This window comes from Wyeomyia smithii, chromosome 3 (genome assembly GCF_029784165.1).
Source record: "Wyeomyia smithii strain HCP4-BCI-WySm-NY-G18 chromosome 3, ASM2978416v1, whole genome shotgun sequence".
Taxonomy (NCBI): Eukaryota; Metazoa; Arthropoda; class Insecta; order Diptera; family Culicidae; genus Wyeomyia; species Wyeomyia smithii.
In genome coordinates, this window is record NC_073696.1 from 4,169,017 (window position 1) to 4,185,155 (window position 16,139).

At 37.0% G+C, this 16,139-nt stretch overlaps 2 protein-coding genes across 2 annotated transcripts in view; both read left to right on the forward strand.

Moving 5' to 3' along the window:
* LOC129726770 (alpha-tocopherol transfer protein-like) overlaps positions 1-16,139 on the forward strand; it is an 80,734-nt gene that overhangs the window by 50,094 nt on the left and 14,501 nt on the right. The window lies entirely within an intron of this gene.
* LOC129726765 (cytochrome P450 9e2-like) lies at positions 9,120-11,016 on the forward strand. Its single transcript, XM_055683840.1, has 2 exons — positions 9,120-9,707; positions 9,756-11,016. Exons 1-2 carry the CDS (start codon positions 9,154-9,156, stop codon positions 10,828-10,830), a joined length of 1,629 nt encoding a protein of 542 aa, XP_055539815.1. The 5' UTR covers positions 9,120-9,153; the 3' UTR covers positions 10,831-11,016.

Here is a 16,139-nt window from a genome sequence, read left to right on the forward strand (position 1 = left end):
TAATTTGGGAATGAGGTGAATTATTTTCCATCACGACTATCTGCAACGAAGTGATCCTGGCTGACGAAGTAACCCAGGCTGCTCGCAACGTTCCCCTTTATAGTTTAGAATAAGCTAAGCAGACTTAACATTAACGAAGCAATGATCTCTAGTCGCCTTACTATTGAAATTGTCGACAAAATCGGTCCCAGATGGAAATCCGTCTGCGTTTTTATTATTCCTATTATTATTATTCATTCATCGGACTGAACGTGTCTAAATGAATACTTAGGATTTATTAACTGAATATCATATGGTTAGCAAATGCAGTAACATGTTGTCGGAACAACGTAGCGAATTATATGTAGAGGTTACATTTATCACCTTTCTTAAAAACTAAAAACATGCACGAAATTTTCCATGACACCGGAAAGCGTTGTTCCTGAAATGATAATTTGAATAAACATGTCAATGGGACCACCAAAAATAGAACCACCATAAACATATTGAGAATCTGATAACTCCTCTTCAGCTTGTGTTTGGCCAGTCTCTTTCAAGCGGGATATATCCGTCTGCATGGAGAACCCTACCTACATGTTTCCCGTTCACAAAAAGTAGACCGAATGGATGTAAACAACTACCGCGAAATATCATCATCTTTGTGCCATTTTCTAGTTCTTAAACCTTTTTATTATGACTCCTTTGCTGTCACACTGCAAACAACACCTGAGCGAGGATCAACAAGGATTCGTCTCGGGTAGATCAACAACCTCAAATCTCTTATGTCTTACATCGCACGTTGGAGCCATTTTGACCTTGTCAGTCGGAAACTGATTGTGATAATCGTTGATTTTCAATTAAATGCTTTTTGGCCTCATCCAGATTCCTACAAGGCAGCCAATTGGGATCGTTGTACTCCAATGATATTAACTAAGTACTTAAATGCTCTCGTTTATCCTTCGCTGATGGTGGATGCAATCTGCCTCCAGCGAAAGGTAGACACCTGCACTGCCGCTCATGGCAAGTCCGTCCCAATTGCATTTTTATCAATTTTGAGTTTATTTATAGAATCAATTCCTTTTTATATCTACTTTCGATAAAACAAATATTTTTGAATACTTCGTTCCGAGGAACGATGAAAAAAATAGCGAGTCGGTTTGTCCCATGGAAAAAATCTTCGCAATTTAACCCCGCAGCCAATAATGATTATGAAAAATGTGATATTTATCACAACTTATGGTCTTCAGGATTAGAATTGGATGTACCATGTGATATTCGATAGGAGGTTTGATTGAATTTTACGCGTTCTACATCGTGTGGCTCTAGCTGATAGTGTTTCCTTCAAGACAAATTTTCCACCAGTAGCTTCTTTCAGCTGTTGTTTGTTGACAGTGAACGCTTCAGATGTGTCACTGCATTGTTTGTTAAAGTATTCTTCAGTAAATACTACTTTTCGTACTTTATCCGTATTTTATGTAAAGACGTGGGTGAGAATTGTTCAATTATTGTCGTGAATTACGTTTTTAAGGATTTGTCAGTCATATCAAATACTTCGGTACGCTACTTAGCTGTTTTTAACGGAGCAAACATTTTCCTAAGCTATATGTGTTCTTTCTTATTTGCTTCCACTGCTACGTGGAAGCTGTCCGCCGTCACGAACGTGTGACCGCTCTCAGGAAAATTTAGAACAAGTTCCTACACCTAAACTAATTTTGAATTTATCAGTAGTATCAAATGTAAACACTAAATCTAATTTTATTTTGAGCGGCGCAGTTGGTACATTGTGTTATGCTTCTCACAAAAAACTTGTTTAATGAAGCACGAGAGAAGGTCATTTATGAATTGACCAGCGATGAATTCATTCCAAACGCAAGCTATACTGCCCCTGTTTACATAGTTGACGTAAGAGCCAAAATGTCCAAATTGCACTTTTTCGTTGATTCAGCTTCCTTTCCCTAAGATACATACACTACAAACAAAAAGAAAACCATTTTGTTCTGAAACTTTTGAGAAATATTGGAAAAACGTTTTGGTGTAACTGCCAATTGGTTGCTAAAACTGGCGTCACTCCATACAAGGTGCAATTGTTTATGTTAGGTCGTTTTATTCGACTGTCTAACTACTGTCTGTTTGTCTAAGTTAAGTCGTTTAATTCGACATAAAAAAGGGGAAAGGGGTAAAGGGGAAAGTGGGATTGAATAATTGTATTGTACATTAATATTTTTCACAAAACACTCAGCCTCAGGAAGGTGTAAAGTCACCGTGTCCTTTCCCCCTACTAATGGATATTTGCATCAGCTGAAAAAATTAAATCGTGTGTGTATATTACGGTGGGTAAACTTAATTGATTTGCCAGAACGTTTTTAAGGTTCTATTTGGGGCCCCAAACTATCCTGACACTACCGGAAGTGGATTGATCGATAGCTCTCTAGAAAGAAACATGCGCAAAAGTTTTCCTATATTAATTTTCATACAAATTTATGTACATGCATATGTAATGCACCAATCAGAGGCACAAGTAATCCATATCCGGCAGGTTTACAATTGTCTGGGAGCCTAAATTGAACCAAATTAAAACTTTGTCCTGGCTCTGTGCTGTCAAGTTTGCATTTTTCCATGTAACGATTACTCCCCTTAGCGTAAATGTAAGTCTTTATGCATGTGTTTGTATGTGTGTTTGTGCGTGTTTGTCTAATTGAAACTGCCGATGGACAATAGCTGACGTATGACCGAAACACGATGGATAAAACTGAATCAACTGCGAGGCAGAGTAGAAAGTAGTCAAGTTTTTACGCCAAGCTATGCGAACAATCTGCGAGAAAAATACATGTTTATTCGCATAAACTGGCGTAGCGGTTTTTCTGGATCAGTTACCACGGGCCGACTCGTATAACTTATGGGGCCTCCTTTCAAACATCAATCTTAATAAAATTGACAGACTATTTTGTTGAAATTGTATCTCAATAAAATGATTTGGGTTAAAATAACAAAAACGCGTTTTTCTCGCGACGATGGTGTTGGTTGTTACGTCAACTATGTAAACAGGGGCAGTATAGCTCGCATTAATGATTAAAGAGTTTTCAGTGCGTCTTGAACTGTCCTACAGATCAGACGTTTTTTCGGTTGCTTGTGGACTGGTCTTTGACTGCCTATAGCTTCAAAGTTTGTGTTTTGTCAGTGTGTCTTTTAAAGACTACCTGAAAGTTATTTCCCATCAGTCTTTCTCAAGACTACCTACTTTTGAATTTAACATTTGTTTTAACTTTTTTCGTATCACCTGAAATGGCTGGACGGAAAAAGAAACCTCGCATCGCTGCGGGGAGGAAAAGAGAGGCATCTCTTTCTGACACATCGAGTGTCTGTAGTGACAATCCTTTTGATATTTTGCCTGAGCAAGAAGCTGGTGAAATGGAAGTTACCAATAATGAAACTATACAAAATATAAAATCTTTAAAAAAGGAGAAAGCTCCGCCTATTGTGGTAACTATTTCTTCTGAATTCAATATATTCAAAAAGGAACTTTCAACGTTTGTTTCTGACGTTAAAGTTACCTATCAAATTGGCCGTAGAGGTGAATGCCGCTTATTAGCCGACTAAGTAAAGGGTCGTGATCGTCTTGTTCAGTATTTAACTGAAAAGATGTATTAATTTTTTACATATGACACGAAGAGCGCCAATCCGTTCAAGGTCGTATTGAAAGGTCTCACCAACGATCAAACCGTTGATGAGATCAAACTTACTTTAACAGAATTACTTGGCATAGCCCCTACCCAAGTAATTCTAATGAAACAAAAATCCCGAGGCGAAAACAGTCGGAGAACTGGAATTTCCCTTTTAACCGAAATGAGGTTAACAACTTAAAATTTTTTGAAAAAGCACATGCTTTGTATAATGTGCGTGTAAAGTGGGAAATTTATAGGAAGTATGGCGGAGGTGAAAAGCATATCACCCAATGCCGTACTTGCCAACGTTATGGCCATGGTTCCAAATTCTGTAACATGGACCAAAAATGTCTTAATTGTGGAGACTCTTCTCACAAATAGGACACATGTCCTGTGAAAGAGAGTAAAAATTTCCGCTGTGCGAAATGTAACGGCAACCATATGTCGAATTTTTTTCAATGCCAATGTCCGTTTAGCAATTGTTAAGGCAAGGCAAGGTAAACAAAATGCAAAACAAACTTCAAAACAAAATTCTCCAAGCGTACCAGTGACGCATAGTTTACCTACTCCTTTGCATACCCGTTTAACTTATGCACAGGTTACAGGTAGTTCGAACATTATACCGCCTAGTGTTGGTAGTTCGAAAATGACCGTTAATATGGGTAAGCAAAACACGCTAGAAAATAATTGTACACCTTATTACTCCAGCTAATATTGCTGCCGAAAATATTTTTTCTAATGTCAACTGCCTAGGGCCTAGTACGGCAGGTAAACTTTCTTTTTCGCAACAGGCAATGTTCGATCTTATGAACGCCATGTTGCAGGCAAAATCAATGTTTGAAACCATTCAAATAGGCACAAATTTTACTATTAAAATTGTTTCTAATTTAAAATTTAGCAATGGTTTTAAATAAAACAATTAAAATATTAAGTTGGAATGCTCGCTCATTGAAGGCCAATGAGAATGGGCTTTTTAATTTTTTAACAGTAAATAATGTGCATATTGCAATTATTACTGAAACATTTTTGAAACCTAACATAAAATTAAAATATGATCCCAATTACGTGGTTCATAGATATGATAGGATTCAGGGTTCCGGCGGTGGAGTTGCAATTGTTATTCATCGCCGAATCAAACATCGTGCTCTTCCCCATCTTGAGACGAAAGTTATTGAAACTTTGGGAATTGAAGTTCAAACTGAACTTGGGATTTTATTCATTGCCGCAGCATATTTACCATTTCAATGCACACGCGAGCTCAAAAATTAATTAAAAGGTGATTTACAAAAACTCACCAGAAATCGTTCGAAATTTTTCATAATCGGCGATTGTAACGCTAAACATCGTTCATGGAATAATTCTCAAAGTAATTCCAATGGCAAAATTTTATTCAATGATTGTTCTTCAGGATACTATTCTATTTTGTCTCCGAATAGTCCTACATGCTTTTCTTCTGTAAGAAACCCTTCAACAATTGATTTGGTGCTAACAGATCAAAGTCAGGTATGTAGTGATTTGATCACACATGTTGACTTTGATTCTGACCATCTTCCAATAACTTTTTCTTTATCACATGAATCAGTTTTAAACCCTATGAGCTCTGTTTTTAATTATAACAAAGCTAATTGGGAAAGATACAAAAATTATATTGAGAGAAATTTCAATAATGAGCTTGATTTGCAAAACGAAGTGAATATTGATTCCGCTTTGGAAGCATTGAAATGTGCAATTGTTGATGCCAGGAATTATTCTGTTCCAAAGGCTCAAGTGAAATTCGATTCACCAATAATTGACGAAAATCTTCAACTTCTAATTCGTTTGAAAAATGTCCGCAGACGTCAATATCAACGTTCTCGTGACCCTGTTTTTAAAACTATTTATAAAGATTTACAGAAAGAGATTAAACATAGATTTACTCTTCTGAGAAATCAAAATTTTGAGACTAAAGTTGAAAGATTGAAACCATATTCAAAACCCTTTTGGAAGCTGTCGAAGATTCTTAAGAAACCTTCAAAGCCTATTCCAGTTTTGAAAGATGGTGAACGTTTTCTTGTATCCAATGAACAAAAGGCTCAAAGACTTACTCAGCAGTTTGAGAGTGTTCATAACTCAAATTTGAGTTTTGTGAGTCCTATTGAAAATGAAGTCACACGTCAATTTGATTTAATTTCTTCCCAGAATTTTTTACCTGCAGAAATAATTGAAACTAACTTGGATGAGATTAAGTCAATTATTAAAAAATTCAAAAATATGAAAGCACCTGGTGACGATGGAATCTTTAATATACTAATCAAACATCTTCCTGAGAGCACAATGGAATTTTGAGTGAAAATTTTCAATTGCTGCTTCAAAATTGCATATTTTCCCAAATTATGGAAAAATGCCAAAATTACTCCAATTTTAAACCGGATAAGAACCCAGCTGAAGTTTCAAGTTATCGACCAATCAGTTTGCTTTCTTCAATGAGTAAACTGTTTGAGAGAATTATTCTTAACAGAATGATGTCACACATCAACGAAAATTCAATTTTTGCGAATGAACAGTTTGGATTTCGCCATGGGCATTCCACAACTCATCAATTGCTCCGAGTTACTAATATGATACGAGCTAACAAATCTGAAGGTTATTCCACTGGAGCTGCTCTTTTAGATATAGAAAAAGCGTTCGACAGTGTTTGGCATAAAGGTTTGATTTCGAAATTGCAAACTTTTAATTTTCCAATTTTCCTAATCAAAATTTTTAAAAATTATCTTACTGATCGAACTCTGCAGGTTGTCTATCAGAATTCAAAATCTGATAGATTTCCTGTCAGAGCAGGTGTACCTCAAGGTTCAGTCTTGGGTCCAGTCCTGTACAACATATTCACTTCAGATCTTCCTGATTTGCCTCCAGGATGCACAAAGTCATTGTTCTGCGATGACACAAGCATTTCCGTAAAAGGAAAAAGTCTTCGTGTCATATGCAGTCGATTGCAGAAAAGTTTAGATATTTTTTCTTCCTACTTGCAAAAGTGGAAAATCTCTCCCAATGCTTCTAAAACTCAAATGATAATTTTTCCGCATAAGCCTAGGGCTTCTTTCCTCAAGCCAAACAATAATCACGTTGTCAAGATGAATGGGGTTATTTTAAGTTGGTCCGACAAGGTTAAGTACTTGGGACTAATTTATGATAAAAAACTTATTTTCAAAGAGCACATTGAGAGTATACAAGTCAAGTGCATCAAATATACGAGATGTTTATATCCTCTCATTAACAGGAATTCTAAACTTTGTTTAAAGAACAAACTTTTGATTTACAAACAAATTTTTAGACCAGCAATGCTTTATGCTGTACCGATCTGGTCAAGTTGCTGTTCAACAAGGAAGAAAACGCTCCAAAGGATTCAGAATAAAATTCTGAAAATGGTTTTTAAGCGTCCTCCTTGGTTTGGTTCACTCGAATTACATAGACTTACTGGTGTTGAACCATTAGAAGCTATGTCAAATAAAATTATTAACAATTTTCGACAAAAATCGTTGCAATCCTCAATTGCTACGATAAGCTCTCTTTATAGCCAATAAGTTAGCAATTAAGTTAGTTGTAAGTTTACTTCCCCTTCTCTGACAAGTAGGTTTAAATCCCTACGAACGATAAGTCCTAATTGCGAAAGCAAACAAATCCTAATAATAAAAATTACAAATTTCTAACAGTGTTGAGAAGTCACCATTTGTGATTGGACACACATACTCATTATTTACTAATATTTATCATAAATACTAAAGCTACTAACAAATCCCCCCCTTAAAAAAAGGGGGGGGGCAGTATAGCACCGCCATCGATTTGCAGTAGGGTTTGTTTTTCATCACCGGTCGTAGCTGGCTATGGGGTTGACTTGCTATCATTCTGGCTATGCACCGTAAAAGTAATCGCATGTGAATCCCAGCTTATGATTTTTAACTAATTTTAATCAAATTTCGGTTCTTATGCAAGTTTTATGATGCAAAAGTGTTAGATTGTCATTGCAGTTCTAAATTCTGTTGATGGTCTTGATTGAAAAAGTATTTGAGTGCAAAATTTCACCTAAAGCGTTACGATTTTCAATTGCTGTTTTCTCATCAGCACCAAAACGCAAATGGGACGGACTTGCTATGAGCGGCAGTGCATGAATTGGTATAACGTAAACTACAATCCTGAGAAATCACTATAAATTCCTTCGCTCGTATTCGTCATCCGGTCTTCTTCAAATGTATTTCTCATGTATCGAAATTCAACGTGTCGACTATGAAAAAGATCTCGACGTTATCTTGGATAGTTAACTATCGTTTAAACGAAATGTTTTCTACATAGTGGATAAGGCATGCAGAATAGGGTGTCCCAAAATAAAGTTTTGTCAGATAGTCTGTTTTTCTTCCTTTTAGTTTTAGTTTGGACTCCGAGGGATGCGCAAAAAATATATTTGGGTTCCGTATGCAAAATTCTCAAGTGAAAAAAAAATTGTAATAAAAAAAGTGAAACCGTAGTCAGAAACGGTACACTCAATGTTGCATACACTTATGATTGTCACATTTTACAATATTCTTTCCATAATGAAACTCGAATAGCTCAACAACGATTTAAGATAGTATTTTTGAGTTTTCTAGGAAGTTTTTCCTTATAAAATTCCCCATCTTTCTGTGGTATAGAATACTAGCAATTAAATTTTAGTAGGCTTTCAAGGGTTTATTCTCAGAAAATACCAAAATAAAGAATCTTTAGAAAAGCTAACAACGAAATTTAAGCCACAACAAGCCGACTTCGAGGGATGTGCAAAAAATATATTCGCGTTCAAATATGCGAAAAAATGCTAAACTAACGTGCACAAAAAAGAACAGACAATCCGACGCACCAAAAGTGGTTTACGGGTCGACGTTTTTTCAGTATACCCATATTTTCAGATGTGATCTATCTTTACGAAACCCTGAATCTTTAGAAGGGGTTTTCAGAGGTTTAAGGCTCAATTTAGGATAAATTTTGTTATAGTCATTAGAAGCTATACTTAAGGTCTTTTATGAGAGTTTTACGATGACTTTTCATGGTGTTTTCTTTGAGATATTCGCTGCCTAGTGCGATTTCTAAAATAATATTTCACTAAACTCTATTTTCACAATTTCTGATCTGGTAGTGCTGGTATCGTGTGTTTCTATGCCTCTTTGTTTATGTGCTGGATTTTTCCACCAAAGAATAGTCGAACAAAATACTGTTCCATAAATGGTTATCAGCAACAAACGCCGGTAATCCGTAGAGCGTTGTGATAAAAGACCTTGCCAATCCATGTGCGGGTATGATTCCGCAAACTTGAAATATTTCAACAAAGCTTTCGGCCTCTAAAATATGAGATAAGAATGACAATGACTTTCATATTTTGCTATGCATCCACCCTAACACCATTTGTAATGAGTTAGCATTTTGTCTATTAAAGGATTCCATCGAATCGACAGCACGCTTAGTTGTGATTTGACCGTGACTTGCGTTGGTTTAATTTGCGTGCTTCATCATGGATTTGCTGGACTATTGGGCACTTATTCCGGGCCTTCTGTTAATTATCGGATATGGATTTTACCGTTGGAGTATCGCCACATTTGACTACTTTGAACGACGTAGTGTTCCATACAGGAAACCCATTCCCCTGTTCGGTAATTTTTGGCATTTATTTACCGGGAAAATACACTCGAATGATGTCATCTCGGAGGGCTACCGTCTGTTTCCTAATGCAAGATTTTCCGGTGTGTTTGCGTTTCGTCGTCCCGGCTATTTGATCCATGATCCAGAACTAATCAAACAGATTACGATTAAGGATTTTGATCATTTTACCGATCATGCCAACAATCTGACGGAAGATGTCGATCCGTTGGTAGGAAGGGCGTTATTTTTTAATACAGGAAATCATTGGCGGCTTGGGAGGTCGGGTTTAAGTCCAGCTTTTACAGGAAGTAAGATGAGAAATATGTTCGAACTGATTTCGACTTACTCGGAGGGTGTTTTGTGCAGACTTGCTAAAGGTTTGAAGGTTGAACGGTTGGAGCGGGAGATGAAGGACTTCATCCAGAGGTAGGTTCCAGCATTTGGAAAGATTTTGATTGAAGCTTTACATTATAGATTTGCTACCGATGTTATTTCATCGATATCTCTCGGCGTCGAGGTGGACTCCATTCACGATTCTAATAATGATTTTTTCACCTACGGTCAGCGGTTAATATCGACAAAGGGAATTCAGGGATTTAAATTGTTTGTCCTGACGATGCTTCCGGCGGAATTTTTCACAACACTCGGCATCAAGATCGTTCCTAAGGACGTGGCCGATTTCTACGAGCACACGGTAGCCACAACAATCGCTCAGCGCGAGCAGCTGAAAATTGTCCGGCCAGATTTTATTCATCTGCTGACGTTGGCGCGGAAAAATAAACTCAAAGCAGAACTAGCTGATGATAAATCGAGCAGTTTCGGATTTTCAACAGTGAAAGAGTACTCCCAAGCACTTCCGGAAGACATAAAATCGCGATGGACTGACATGGATATTGCCGCTGCGGCTGCGACTTTTTTCGTAGGAGGAATAGACACTACCACAAGTACACTCTGTTTCGCTCTCTACGAAATGGCCCTCAATCCACAAATTCAGGAGAAACTTCGATCTGAGATAGACAACGCTCGTGAAAATATTGGAAATCAAAACCTCTCCTACGACGTGTTGCAGCAAATGAAATATTTAGACATGGTGATGAGTGAAACGCTCCGCCGATGGCCACCAATCGGAGTGACCAACCGAAAGTGCACCAAGCCATACCAGATGAAAAACAGTGACGGAACCAGCGTCACAGTCGAAAAAGATCAATTGATTGAAATCCCGATACAGGCTGTACATTGGGATGAACGTATCTATCCGGATCCGTTGCGCTTCGATCCGGACCGATTTTCCGACGAGAATCGGGCGAAAATCAATCAGAACGCCTATCTACCCTTCGGAAGTGGACCGAGAAATTGCATCGGATCGAGGCTAGCCCTGATGCAGGCCAAGTGTTTCTTGTTTTATCTACTGGCCTACTTTACCGTGGAAATGTCCCAACGGACCACCGTTCCGATTCAACTTGACAAGCGATCATTCAGCATTGACGCGGTGGGCGGATTTTGGTTCCATTTAACTCCACGGGTTGACAAGCTGCCGAAAATAAACTAATTCGGCATCAGCGATCAGCCCTCATAAAAGTAGAGTCTTTAAGTAGTCAGAAGTAGTCGAAAGGTTCAGACTTAGGTACAAACTAACCAAAAAAGAGATTATTTTGCATGTCTATTTTAAATTTTATTGATATTTTCGAAACATAATATTTTAAACTAATGTTTTAATAAAGGGTGAATGTATTAATCAATGGGAAATTTGATTTCATAAGGATGCTACTTATATGTCTTCAAAGTAAGTCTCTTCTTAGCACGCACAACGATTGATACACATCTATTTCACTACGTCACTTGCTAAAGTTGAACTTTCGCGATTGAACGATTCTTTTATCTTGTCAGTGATGTGCTTGATCACGTATTGGGAAATTTCCGAGCGAGTTTTTCTCCTTTAACTTACGGATTTCAGTACAAACTGGTTTGATGCTTACTCCTTTTTTTCCTAACTTTCTCCGCGACAGTACCCAAAGGACTATTTGTTCACATTTGTTTATCGCGTTATGGTGAATGCTCTCGCATTTAGGAAATAAGGAAAGAAAAAACACTGGGCTTGCATGAGAATGATAAGACTAATGTGAACAAACGATAGCAGCCAAGTCTATGCACAGAAATCCTATTTCTATAACTCCTGGTGTATACCTACCTACTAGGGTGGGTTAAAGTGATCGATTTTCCAGAACCAAGATTTTAGGTTTTATTTGGAGCCCCACACATTCCTAAACTCACCAGAAGTCGATTGGTTTTATCTCCGCTTGACACATTGAACTTCAAATTTGTGTTGAAAAACCTGCTAGAATAACGCAATACATTGCGTATAAGTAAAGTAATTTAGCTGCTTAACAACTTCGCCGAAGACACTGAAGAGCTAGGATATCACTAAAAAAAGTTATGACTGTTCAAAGATGAGTATGTCGAATTGAATGCAAAAAATCAGTTTTTCTGCCAACACTACCAGTAGTACCTGCGTCATTAGGATTACCTACAGACGGTGTTATGAACAGATACGCAAAGGGTGAGGTCGAAAACTCCAAGTGAACCGTCAAATCGAGGCTCCAAGTGTGCAAAGTAAACAAACTCCTGCGTGTTACTTTTCGTACAGAATGTGTGTTGCGATCACAGAATGTGATACAAAGTTTCGAAATTTTCATTACACTTTCTAGTGCGTATGAAAAGTCATGCGAAAATAAATGTGGTTGCCAGAATTGTTTAAAATAAAATATTAGCAAAGGGTTGCCATATTCACTGCTTTTCTCTTTGCGTATCTCTTTATAACACAGTCTCTAGGATTACCATCAGAAGTTTCATGACGTATCGAGTCTGGACACTCAGTTGGACCAAGCAAACAAATGTAGATCAAAATTATAGGCGCAGAAAGGATCTACACCATGTTGCAGAGGTAACTTCTGATGAAAATCTGACTGACACAGATACAGTTGGCAGAAAAAAATATTTTCTGCATTCAATTCTACAAACTCAACTTTGAACACTTATTATATTTTTCAGAGACATCCTAGCTCTTTAGTGTCTTCGGTAAAGTTGTTAAGCATCGAAAAACCTACCTTTGAAAGTCATAAAACGCATGGTTTGAGCCATTTTTAGGTCTCTAGAAAGGAAAATGCAAAAAGCAGGTTTCCCCATACAAATTCTTATATAAAATTTGAAATGCAATGCGCCAAGCGGAGACGAAACCAATCGACTTCCAATTAATTTAGGATTGTTAGGAGCCCCAAATAGAACAAAAAAAAACTTGAATTTGGGTTTGTGCTATCAAGTTTCATTTTTTCCATATAACAACGCCCCACTCTAGTCTACACCCAAGCTGTTTTTAAAACGTGTTTTATGTGTTTTTAACGTCTCTTCGTTTATGCGCTGGAGTTTTTCACCACAGAATAGTCGAAAAAAACACTGTTCCATAAATGGTTATCAGCAACAAACGCCGGTAATCCGTAGACGAGCGCGTGCGATAAAAGACCTTGCCAATCAAACTCAAGAAATGGAGGAGCACACACCCTGGCAAGTGAACGTTAACCAACACACTGACTGAAAGACCGGCACCAGCTGACCGAGAAACCAAAACGTTAGTGAAGTTTAGATCTGAAGCATACTGTAGGAGTTTGGGATGATCGAATAAAAAGATGATTTAAATTTATACGCTACTGTCACTAGAGTAAAGCAATCATAAAAATGCATGGGTATGATTCCGCAAACTTGAAATATTTCAATAGAGCTTTCGGCTCTTGCAGTGAGAGATAAGGATGATGACTTTCGTATTTTCCTAGGCATCCACCCTAGCACCGTTTGCAGTGAGTAAGCATTTTGTCTATAAAAGGATTCCATCGAATCAACAGCACGCTTAGTTGTGATTTGACCGTGAATTGCGTTGGTTTAATTTTTGTGCTTCATTATGCATTTGTCGGACTATTCATTAGGCACTGGTTCCCCCTCTGGAGGCGGTCGGATATGACGTAATTTTTGGCCTTTATTCACCGGAAAAATACACTCGAATGATGTCATTTCGAAGGGTTACCGTCTGTTTCTGGATGCGAGATTTTCTGGTGTGTGGCTTTTTGATCCCTGATCCGGAACTGAACAAACTGATTACGATTAGGATTTTGATCATTTCGCCGATCTTGTCAACAATTTAACAGAAGACGTCGATCCAGTCGGGCGTTATTTTTTATTGCTCCATGGAATTTTGGAAAAAAATATATTTTTAGCAAGGGTATAAAATGGTGATTGATGAATAAAATTTTCTATATCAGAAAAACGACTTGTTTAATTGTTCAGCAAAGTTGTAGATAAAGTTAAGAGTGAAAATGTCAAAATACTCAAGCGTTCAAAAATTTTTTGTAACTTTTTTCATCTTACCATCACCAAATTTTAACAGATAGTAATGCATATTGTCATCTTCAGTGTGTGAAAAACGGTAGTCAAATATAGGTTTAGTGAACGTGAACAACATTCACCAAACTTAAATTAAACTATTACAAGTTATTAAAATACGTTAGAAACCAATACAAAGTGTGTTGGCCCATAATACTGGGATGACTGTATTTGAGATATTTAATATTTTATGATAATTTAGAAAATTTTGCACAGAAAAAAAAATTTGCGGTGTACATATTTTTTTCATAGAGCCGCAATTTCAATACCTATAACTTTGCTAAAGACACCATTTCAATTAAACAAGTCGTTTTTCTAATATAGAACATTTTTGGGTAGACCACATCATTTGAAACAACAATCGTGAGTCAACATGAACAGCGGTTATCACAAAATGATCTTTTTATCATAAAGGAACAACTGTGAAAAATTTCAGCGAAATCGGAGATGGTCGATCAAAATCGATTTGCGAAGTAGCATGGAATGACTCTGACATATCCAACTACGAAATATTTCCACTTTTTCTATTCATTTATAAGATGGGGGACCATTCCTCTAGCATTTTTCTTAAGATTCAGAACAAAACATTTTTTCAAGGAAGTAGCCACTTTGAAGTTATCAACCATATCTGCTGCTTCCACATGATTTCTAGTTTTTCCCAATGCCTGAAAACAGATGCTGCTTGTTTCTGGCTTCTTTTTAGTATACGCTGTTGCTTGTATGCCCTCAAACCAAGTCTGTTCTTAGAACACACAATGTTTGATACATTTTTGTTTCACTACTTTTTTGTGGAGTTAGACTACTGTGTCCATTGATTAGAACTTCTGTAGTATATCCAGATTTTGAATATGCTCCAACTCGACTGAAGGGCTGGCAGTCCCCTTTCAGAATTTAATAAAAGTTTGCGGGTGTGTAGACATTATTACCAGCCTCTTCTCCATATATCGATATATCTAAAGAATAACGAGAGATAGAGATAAGTTGAGTGAGTTGTAGGAAATTGTATTCAATTCAAAAGTATTGAAAAAAATTGAGATATTAAAAGAGCGAAGCCTTAGTGCTACATAGATTCAAAAATAAAAAGTAATTTAAAAAAGCTAGTTATCTCAGATGAGTCTTAAAATAAGTTTTTCAGATAGACAATTTGGTTACCTACCTAAAACTCTTCTGAACATATGACAAATGTCTGTTGAGGAATAAAAGTTTTTCTAGCGAATACTTTTATTTCTAAATTTGTTCATCTATTTAAAGAACTTATTTTGAAGAACAATCTGAATCGGTCATGATTTTTAAAAATCACTTTTTTTTTATTCTCGCTTATTTTCCGTCGGTCTAGTTCCGCCACTGTTGTGGCCAATCACGGACGCCCAGGGAGGCGACTCCACACCCAGGACCCTAACTCACGACCCGTTTATTAACGGACCGGCGCCAACGGCTTTACTTCCTCATGCGATGGAAGGCGTGATAAATTTTTTTCAGTGTAGTATCTTAAATTCATTTTTTTTTTCAAAATTTTCAAAAGGAAGTTTAGACTATTCCCTAGAAATCACCCAATGACAGCTTTTATCTATCTCTTGTCATTATTTAGATGTATCGATTTTCAAAAAAACTTCAACACTCAAATATTGGTCCAGATAAAATTTTGAAAAAAATATGTAAAGTTGCTTAGTCCAGTAAGGCCAACAAACATAAAGTTTCTTTGAATTCGGTCAACAGCAGGAAAATATTTATGTCAACATTAGCAAACTACACCAAACACACAGTCAGAATGGTGAAAACCTGGCAAATCAAGGAATGTCAGGGATTTCATTTTACGATCAGGGAAATCAGGGAATATCAGGTATAACTGAAAAAGAATCAGGGAAAAAATTTTAACCGAGACGCGATTCTTTTTCAAAAGAACCCTTTGGCGCCAAAACGGATTATTTAGCGTAAAGGGCTAATGCGGGACCTCTACGCTTTGGTTTCATATCCGATCGAACACTTTTGCCACTGGAATTTCAGAGTTGCACTTTTTTGTGCTGATTGCAGAAAATTTAATTTTGAGGGAAAATCAGGAAATTCAATTGTGAATTTTTTTTTCGCCATCCTGCACCGTTGTGTTCTTCAAAAAAAGTCTCAGAACAAAACTAGATTTTTTCCCTGAGGAAGACACCACTCGGTGTCGAAACTTTGGACATAACCAAATATTTTGTTTCAAAAGTGCAAGACCGCTTATTCCTTAGTAACCGTATCAATAATGCCTCATCTTTTTGAACCAACGCTGGAAAAAATCCGACAACATCTGCAGACTTGAAATAATAAGATCTCACAGCATTTTCCATTCTGGTTGAAGTGGAAATGGTGAAGTGGTTGAAGATATATTTCAAATTAAAAAATCTTCTCGTTAAGACTCCGATAAAATCTCCAAAGAGTATATAGCCAAGCCCG

What these genes read in the sequence shown, in the direction of transcription:
- LOC129726765 (XM_055683840.1), top strand. Translation starts at nt 9,154, where the DNA reads ATGGATTTGCTGGACTATTGGGCACTTATTCCGGGCCTTCTGTTAATT. An exon ending in ATGAAGGACTTCATCCAGAG is followed by an intron (nt 9,708 to 9,755) that starts GTAGGTTCCAGC and finishes TTTACATTATAG; the next exon opens with ATTTGCTACCGATGTTATTT.